Raw genomic sequence first — 10442 nt, 5'->3', positions numbered from 1 at the left:
TGATTCTCACACAATAGCGGTAGATGCGTAAATGAAATTGAGTTGGCAATATACGATTGTGGAACACTTTTGATTACTTCAGGCTGCACGCCTCGCATTTCAGCTGCTTTTCTTTATTTGTTTAACCTGCTATAAATATTTAGAGTCCCAGTGATTTCTCAATGCCCTAATCTCTCTCGCATATTTCTTCACGCGTTAGGGTTTGAGCATACTGCGCTTCGCTATGGCTCGCAAAAGAAGTCGACTAACCCTAGACGACTTGCCAGATTGCATTCTGCCCATCATTCTCAGTAAAATTCCTTTCAAAGAAGCAGTTCATTGTTCACTTGTCTCAAAAGGATGGAAATTTTGCTGGACATTTGCAAAAAATCTAAAATTTCCAGAGGATTTCTTTTCTTCATCGCGTAGCCCTACTGAAATCCAAAATATAATAGATCTTATTTTTGAGCGTCATTCTGGTCAGCTTGAAGTTTTCGAGTTTAACAATGTTCGATTCTGCTGTTCAAGTGATAAGATTTCTGATTGGATTCATTGCGCGGCTCTTAAGGTGTGAAAGAGATTAAGATTATAGAGAAGGTTTCAGAAATTTATGAAGTTCCCGCAGCCATATTTTTATGTCAAAATCTCAGATCTTTGGCTGTGAAAAATTTTCTGCTGACAAACCTACCAGACGGTTTTGGTGGCTTGGCCGACCTGACAACATTGGATCTTTGTAATGTTGATCTGAATGACAAGATCGTTGAGCTCATGTTGCAATTATGTCCAGGTTTGGAAATCTTAATCCTTAGTAACTGCAATGGACTTGAAAGATTAAAGATATGTTCAAAGAGTCTCATTGCTCTGTCTATCTCCTCTAAAATCAAAGCAATAACAGCAAGTTGTCCGCGATTAACAAGCCTTATAATATTGCTTGATAACACCGAGACGAAATTGGATTTGGCAGCATGTTTAAGCCTGTGTACAAATGCAGGACTTGAATCATTTACAGCTCTAAGAACTCTGAGAAGAATTATGTAAAGATTCTCAAAGAATTTCCAGACTTGGAACAAATGTGTGTACACAAGGGTCAATTCTCGGATGTAAGTTTTAATGGATTATTTTATATCAAATTTAGTATATCTAATTTTCCAAAGAAAAGCGTGAGTGTGACAAACTGACAACCGCTTCCAGTGTAGCATTTCTAGTCAAGGCATTAAGAAGACTGTACTATTCTCCATTTACGACTTTTCTGTACTTTTCGTCTATTATTTGTTAGGGTTATAATACTCCATTTGAATCTTTAATTAGAATTGTATTGTCTTGTATATTTATTTACTAATTCTGACTCAATCTCTCAAAAATATTGATATTCTTTCTTTGATCTGATGGTGCAATGCAGACAGACTTGTTTCGGCGTGATGATGAGGCAATTTTACCGCTTGAGAATCTAAAGTGGGTTCATCTGAACATAACCTACTTTCATCACCCTGTGTCTCTACTTTCCTGTCTTTTTCGAATAGCACGGGCGTTGAAAACATTATTAATTTCCCGAAAGAAAGGATTCAATGGCGTTAGTGCTCAGGAATTTATCAATCTGGCTTGGAATCTTCAGCGACCATCTACAGAAACCAAAGTTTTCTTATCACGGTGTACTGCAAAGGAAAAGATATGCGTCGACTGCGATCTTGTGAATTTTATCTGAGAGTGAGACGGAATCTTGCGGTGAAGAGGAACATAGGGTTTATCTGGGAGATCGACGGAGAGTTTAGTTAGGGTTTGTGCGTAATTTTTTTGGGGTTAATTTACAGCTGGAAGGAAATACATTGAAGTTTTTTTGTTTTGATATTAAAGTTGGAAGGATGAATGGTGTTATTATACATAAATATTTATTTTGTACGTGGAGAGGATGACTAATTTTAAAGTTATTTCTTGAATGTTTCTCTCCAGCATTTATTGGCATAAGATTAATTCCTCCCCTTTTGCATGAGGAGAACTCTTTTGTTTTCGATCAGTTGATCATTTGATTAGTGGATCAGTTGATCATGGATCATGTTATCAATGAGTAAAAATATAAATATTTACATTTTTATTGCTGCAGCAATTTCTAGTAATTTGTTTGTGTTTTTAATTTTTATTTTGATATCTCATTTCTTTTTAACATATTTTCAATCTCCAGTGATTTTTTCAGTCTTATATTTTTATTTTGTCAATTATTCTTTTGTTGCTATGAAAACTTTAAAAAAATTTAAATAAAAGTATACAAATAATTATTTTGTGAATTTTTGTTTGAAATTAAATCTATTAATGATGAGAAATTTTTGAAACAATACCAATTGAACTTTCAAAATTGCTAAAAATATTGTCTTGAAAATATAATAAGCATCTTTCTAGTTTTAGAGCTGATATTGTTGAATAGTAAAAAATGTTGTGGTGTTATATATTTTTCACATAATAGTTAAAAAATTGATACTCATGAATGGTAAAAAAAATGTATTATTATATATTTTTAATATAATAGTAAAATAATAATATAAATTAATGATATAGAGATCCTTCTGTTCTTTCAAAAAAACCTTTTATCCCCTTCTTTCTTTATTAGGGTTGGTTTGTAAAAATTAAAATTCTATGTATTATTAATTTTCCTAAATATTATAGGGCACATTTTACAGATGTGGAGAAATATTAATTTTGAGTGTCTATTAATCTTTTGTGTCAACATTTGGGATTAAATTGTGTCTTTTGGATCAACATTTGGGATCACACTTCATTTGGATCGGTATCCTTCATCAGGATGAAAAAAGAGTTAGAGAAATAAAAATAGATGAAAAAGTTGCAAACCAATGCTTTATAAAAAGATATGGAAAGGTGAGAGAAAGATGCACCATATTCAAGAGATAAAAAAATAATATTAATAAATCCAAACAAGGTCCTAGCAAATAAAATTAATATTAAGAAGAAGAGAACAACAATTAAGAGAAACATGTTCTTTTCTTAATCAAAACAATTAAGAGAAAGAGGAAAAGGTATCCAAGACATAAAAAAAAATAGAAAAAATAGAGATGGGAAAGCTAAAATAAAACACCAAGGTTAAAAATAAAAATACACAAAAAATAAATAAAATGAAATGAAATAACTGAAGAGTAAATAATCAATTGAAACAAGAAGATAGATAAAATATAACACAAGAAATAAATATAAAAATTAACATTAGAATTAAACTAACAAAAAAAAAAGTAAAATAGACGGGAAAAAGAAAAAATTAACTAAGAAATGAAAAGTGCTAGAGTTTGTGTATATGTGTGTGATAGAGTACATATATGTGTATACAAATATACAAAAGGACACTGGGACAATAAGCCTATGACTAAGAAGATAAAATTTTGAAAGAGAAGTGTCAGTGTATGCCCAAAAATTAAAAAAAATTTAAAAAATGAAAGATAGAAACAAACCAAAAAGGAAGATGTTACAAAAAATGAATAAGAAGAGGTTTTTGAGAATGGGAAAGAAAGTGGTAAAGAGAGTGCTAAATGAAATGAGAAAGTGAAAGTGCAAGTGTAAGTGTAAGATTAGGTGAAGGTAAAAAGAGAAAGAGGAAGAAGGGAAAGAGGGGAAAGGATAATTGGGAAAATATAAAGGAAATAGGGGTGAAAAAAAGATTAGGGTGAAGCAAGCTACAACTAGGGAGAGAGACAAAGAAGTGGATAACATAGGTACCATGAGATGTTGAGATACCAACCATGGAGGAGGCTCAATGTTTAAGATTGGATAACATAGGTACCATGAGACGTTGAGATACCAACCATCATCACCATTAAGTTTAGTGGGGTGATTATAGATTTCAACAGCTGCTTTGATCTTTCTTTTAAAGAAATTATCTTTTCCTTGAACAAGACTTGGGAACAAACTATCTTGTACATCTAGAAAGATGTTTGTATTGTGTAATTGTTTTAGTGTATGTTTTGGTTTTTAACCTTAGTGTTTTATTTTATTTTTCTCATCTCTATTTTAATTTTAATTATATTATCCTTTTATCTACCAACAAAATTTTAAATTGTCAATAATATAGGAAGATTTTTAACATCACATTTGAGGTGGGTGCTTTTAACATATAATAGTCTATCAACTAATTACAATTTTTAAAACCATAGAATTTGAAAAAAAGAAAAGAAAGAACACCATGTCCAAATAACTATTGTACGTACCAACTGGTAATAATTTAGTTATCTTTGTTGAAAATAATTGCTTTTAGATGTTCCAAGCAAATTAGTTGTCTAATAAGTCATAAGAAGAAGATTCCCACAAAAATAAATAAATAAATATATTATTTTTTTTAATAGAAAGGTCAAACACCCCAACAATCTCAAATGAGTATAGCCCCAAAGTATTCATCACATATATTATTATTTTTAATAGAAAGGTCAAACACCCCAAAAATATCAAGTGACTATAATCCCAAAGTATTCATTAGGATTCTTAAAATTGTAATGTATTTATAATTTAAAAGATAACGATGTTTTGATACATTCTAAAAACTGAATAGCTATTCGATGTCTAGAGATATATTACACTGTGCCAGCTAGAAATAACTCAACTATCTAATACGTCTTTTGACTAATGTTGAAAATTGTGTAAAGTGTGTGACAATATAAAACAACGGTAAATACGTAAATGAAAGTTGATTCTCATGAAATTTGATTCCCACACAACAAAGGTAAATGAAAATATTTCTAAGTTCCATTAGCTTCTCAATGCCCTAACCTTTCTCACATTTTTTCAAGCATTAGGCTTTGACCATACTGCGCTTCATTATAGCTCAGAAAAGAACTTGACTAACCCTAAACAACTTGCTAGATTGTATCGTGTGCTTGATTCTTAGTAAAATATCCTTCAAAGAAGTATTGCATTTTTCTCTCGTCTCAAAAAGATGGAAATTTTGTTCCAAGACATTTGCAAAAAAACCTAAATTTTCAGATGAATTATTTTCTTCATTGCATAGCCCTACTAAAATAAAAAATATAATAAATCATATTTTTCAGCTTCATTCTGGATCGCTTGACCTTTTCGAGTTTAACAATGCTCAATTTTGTTGTTCAAGTGACAAGATTTATGATTAGATTCACTATGTTACACTCAATGGTGTGCGTGAGATTAAGATTGAAGAGAAGTATCCATAAATTTCTGGAGTTCAAGTTCTGACAACCATTTTTTCTTGCCAAAGCCTCGGATCTTTGACTCTGTAGAATTTTCTTTTGACAAACCTACCAGACGGTTTTTGAAGCAGTCAGCGGTTAGGAAGGACCTCAAAGAGATCAGTCCAGATCGGCCAGCAAGAGTAAACACAATGGAAACACAAGGACGCAATGGAGGCAATGTAGAACAGATTGAATTATATCATAAAACAACCGAATTACAAAAATCAGATATTAAGATCTATCTTCTATGCTCAGTCTAACTTTTTGGTTACATTATAATGCTCTATTATAATGATTTATATGATCCAAGAGAATCTGGTCAGCCCAAAAAGGGATCAAAACCTAAAGAACAAGACCTAATGTGTAAAACCAACAAGGTCGGCCTCCACCAAGAAATTCCTCCAAAAAATCCAAAGGATGATGTGTAGATCATGAGGAAAGGTCAACCAAATGCTAAGGAACATTGGAATCAATGCTCAGGCTCTGCAATATACAGAAGGGGATCCAAAATTGTCATGAAAATCGGTAGCAATAACTTGTCTGAAAATGATCCAAATGCTCCATGGTTTGGGAATAAGGAAGATGATCAAGTCTTCAAGTAAAATCCAACTCCATAGGTTTCGGTGAGCCAAATCCAAGACACGCAGAAAGAAATGTTTAAACCACAAACAGAAACCCAAAATAAAAAGGAAATATTTTTGGTTGATGCAAGATTGCTATGAACTAGAAATGCTACTGCATTAGATGTCCAAGATTGTTGAAAAAAAGTGATTCTCTCACTTTTCTGGGGTCAGAGGAAAACCAAGGTGGTCTACCTCTGCATGAGAAATCCAAGATGAGTCTTCAACTGGTTCGTCCTTCCACTTCACAAGATACTCCTTACACTGATTGCTCAGGGTACTATGCCCAATCCTACTATCCAAAATGTCTTTAATCTGATCTGATTCCTTTCAGGGAAACTATTTCTCCAAGTCTGCAATATTGTCCTCACTGAATTCTGGTTCATGATACTGATAAAGATCTACAATGTTAAACATGGGTGAAATACTCAGACTATCTGGTAAATCCACTTCATATGCATTCCCAGAACTAAACTTCCTCAAAATCATGCAAGGTCCAAACTTTCTCATCTGCAATTTGTTATAAGTTCCAACTGAGAATATTTATTTTCTCAGATACACCAACACTTCATCGACAACTTCAAATTCCTTATGTATCCTCTTCTTATTTTCCTTCTCCTTATACTTTCTATTCATGTCCTCCAAATGTTGCTTAACTTGAATATGTAAGTCCTTCATGTGATTTGCAGATTCCTCTGCTTCTGAACTCTGACCTTCACTACTAATATCTCTTAATTCTGATATACCCCTAGGTTGTGCTCCGGTAACAATCTCAAAAGGTGTTCTTCCGGTACTCCTGTTTACTGAATTATTGTAGGCAAACTCTACTTGCACAAGAATCAAATCCCAACTTTTGATTTTATCTCCAACTAAACATCTCAACAAATTTACCAAGCTCTAGTTAACTACTTCTGTCTGTCCTTTAGTCAGTGGATGAAAAGTAGAACTAAACTTCAAATATGTTTTCATCTTCTTCCAAAGTGTTCTCCAAAGATAACCAACAAACTTGGAGTCTCTATCTGAAACTATGCTCTTAGGCAATCCATGAAATCTCACTACTTCCTTGAAAAATAGGTCAGCTACATGTAATGCATCTGATGTCTTCTTAAAAGGTCTGAAATGAGTCATCTTCGAGAATCTATCCACTACCACAAATATGGAATCATTCCCTCTTGATGTTTTAGGCAATAGAAGTATGAAATCCATGCTTATATCCTCCCAAGGTCTTACTGGTATTATCAAAGGTTTATACAATCCCACATTTTGACTACTACCTTTTGCAAATTAATGAACTCTACAACTTTGCACATATTTCCTAACATCCTTATGAATTTGGGGTCAGAAGTAATGCTCACTCACTAATGCTACTGTTTTGTCAATACCAAAATATCTGGCTAATCCTCCACTATGTTACTCCTTTATCAGATTCTCCCTTATAGAACTCTTAGGTATGCACAATTGAACTCCTTTGAATAACATCCCATCCTGAATGAAGTAATGCAACCACTTTCTTCTATATTCCATTACTAGTTCTCTACATGCTCTTCAAGGTTCTGCAAAATCTGGGTCATCATCATGCAAGGCCTTCAATTCCTCAAATCCTAATACTGTCACTCTCATCTTTGTCAGCAAATTCATTCTCCTATTCAAGGCACCAACAACTTTGTTAGATTTCCCACTTCTATGCTTCAACACAAAGGTGTAACACTACAAAAATTCTACCCACCTCATATGTCTTTGATTCAACTTACTTTGACTATTTAAATACTATAAAGCTTTGATGATTTGTATATAACACAAACTCCTTAGGCATCAAGTAATGTCTCTACTTCTTCAAGGCTTGAACTATGGCATAAAGTTCCTGACCATACACTGAATATCTCCTTCGGGCATCATTCAATTTCTCACTGAAATAAGATACCACTCTCCCTTTCTAACTCAAGACTGCTCCTATTATTGTTCCACTTGCATCACAATCCACTTTAAATACTTTATTGAAATCCAGTAAAGCTAACACAGGTTGCTCAGTCACTTTCTGTTTCAACACCTCCAAAAATTTTCTTTCTCTAGTGGTCCACTTGAACTCCTTCCGATCTCCCCTCATGGTCCCAGTCATAGGGTTACAAACTGAACTAAAATTTTTGATGAACTTTTGGTAGAAACTAGCCAATCCATGAAATTATCTTACCTCTCTAATGCTTTCTGGTGTAGGACACTCAACAATTGCTTTTACTTTCTCAGGGTCCATCTTCAAACCATCCTCAGATATCACAGATCCCAAATAGACTAATTCATCTTTCATGAAAGTACACTTCTTAAGATTTATCAACAACTTTTCTTTTCTCAACCTCTACAAAACTTGTCTCAAATGCAACAAATACTCCTTTTTTGTCTCACTAAAAATCAGAATGTCATCCAAATATACAATAACAAACTCACCCAATAATTTCTTTAATACCTCATTCATCAGCCTCTTGAAAGTACTCGGTGCATTAGTTAACCCAAAAGGTATCACCAACCATTCATACAATCTTTCATTTGTCTTGAATGTTGTCTTCCACTCATCTCCTTCTCCAATCTTGATCTAATGATATCCACTCTTCTAATATATCTCTGTAAAGTATTTGGCTCCACTCAAACAGTCCTTATGTCATCCATCCTAGGTAAAGGAAACTGGTATTTCACTGTGATCTTGTTTATTGCTCTGGAATTGATACACATTCTCCACTCTCTATTCTTCTTAGGTGCTAATACAGTTGGTACTGCACAAGGGCTCAGACTTCCTCTGGTCAAACCTTTCTTCAACAACTCTTGCACTTGTCTATTCAATTATTCATTCTCTACCAGTGTGCAACTTTGTTAGGCACACTAGCTCTGGGAACCAGATCCATGCAATTATTGATACTTCTCATTGGTTGCAATCCATCAGGCACATTATCTGAAATGATGTCTTTATATTCTATCATCAAATCTTTTATCTCTTCCAGTTGTTCCTCTTCATGCTTTTGATTCTCATTCTTCTTAGGAACTAAGGAAAAACACACATTCTCATGTCTTAATCCATCTAGGAATTTGCTTCCGTCCACCAAACAAATTGTAGAATTCGTATAGACTTCGTTCCTCAAAGTTTCCTCCAAGGGAAACAAGTTTTTCTTCATCCCATTGGCTACAATAGTGTATATATTCTTCCTCCCATCATGTATTGTCTATCTATCAAACTGCCAAGGTCTACCCAAGAAAAGGTGACAAATATACATAGGCATAATATCACACAAGACTTCATCATGATAATTCTCAAATTTCAATTTCACCAGACATTGCTCACTTACTAACAACTTATGTTCATCCTGAATCCATGCTATCTGATAAGGCTTAGGGTGTTTCAACCTTCCAAATTCAACTTATTCACCATCTTTTCTGAAACAAGATTATCTGAACTACCACTATCAATAACAACTTTATAGCACTTACCAGACACCTTACATCCAGTCTTGAAAAAATTCTTCCTCTGCAAGGGCTCTTCATCTCTCCCGGTATGACACAAAGCTCTCCTCATCATTAATAGATCTCCTTCTTCCAGTTTATTATTTGATCTGGTGGGGTTTAATTCCATCGTTTCTTCTCTTCCTCTATTCTCTATCTTCTTACACTTGAAAGTATGATATCCTTCTCCTCCACACTTATAGAAAGTTCCTTTAAATACCCTCTTGTCTTGTCTTCCAAAATTCTCATTTTGGCAGCCATCTGATTCTCTCTTCTGGTAGAAATTTCTATCATCTTTCTAGTATGAATTGCCTTCCTTGTTAACTTCTTTGTCCTTGTTCTGATATGTATAGGTTCATCTACCTCCGGCATATCCTCTTCCCCCTTGAAATATTCCTCCAGAAAACCTTCCACCTCTGCCTCTCTTCCTCTGCTCATTTCTTTTCTTTAGTTTCTCTTTTTCCTTTAGAGCATACTAGTAAGCCTCTTCAATACTTCGTAATTTGATCAAACTGATTTCATCTTGTATAGACACTCGCAATCTATTCAAATATCTTGAAAATTATTCAACTTCATCATCAACATGTCTAGATCTGATATTCAACTTGTAAAATGCTTCGGTGTATTCCTTCACACTGGATTCCTTCTATCTCAAGTTCTGCAACTTCTAGAACATATTCACTTGATAATCAGGTGGCATAAATTTTGATTTCAACTTAGCAACCATCCGGTCCCATGTCTTGATCTTCTCTTTACCTCTTCTCTATCTATCAACCTACAAATATTCTCACCAAAGAGATGCATCACCTTTAAACCATGTACAAGCATATTTCACCTTCCTTTCTTCTGTAGCATTTTCAAAATCAAAATATTTCTCCATCTCCGAGATCCAATCCATCAATTCATTTGAATCCAACTTTCCATCATATTTCAATGGGGTAAAATAAGGTTTAGTATTCACCCTACTCAAAACCCTCAAAAACCTTTCCTCATCCGGATCAACCACTAGTGAGTTTACTTGTTCTGTCGGGGATTCTTCTCCTGCATCTTCACCTACATCTTCAATGTGTCAGCCTCTTCTCTGGGTTGTCTCCACAGTTTCCAACTGGGCTGCTATTCCTCACAACATTTCCATCACAATAGGTTTTGCATTCCCATGCGCTCCACC

At 34.0% G+C, this 10442-nt stretch overlaps 1 protein-coding gene across 1 annotated transcript; it reads left to right on the top strand.

Moving 5' to 3' along the window:
* The first annotated feature begins 223 nt into the window (after window positions 1–223).
* Window positions 224–1681, top strand: LOC131874901 (uncharacterized). Its single transcript, XM_059218847.1, has 2 exons — window positions 224–547; window positions 1379–1681. Exons 1-2 carry the CDS (start codon window positions 224–226, stop codon window positions 1679–1681), a joined length of 627 nt encoding a protein of 208 aa, XP_059074830.1.
* Window positions 1682–10442: the final 8761 nt, after the last annotated feature.

The sequence above is a fragment of the Cryptomeria japonica genome, chromosome 4 (genome assembly GCF_030272615.1).
Source record: "Cryptomeria japonica chromosome 4, Sugi_1.0, whole genome shotgun sequence".
In the NCBI taxonomy this organism is placed as follows: domain Eukaryota; kingdom Viridiplantae; phylum Streptophyta; class Pinopsida; order Cupressales; family Cupressaceae; genus Cryptomeria; species Cryptomeria japonica.
The sequence above is the reverse complement of the archived record's forward strand: the minus strand, read 5'-3'. Positions and strand labels throughout refer to the sequence as shown.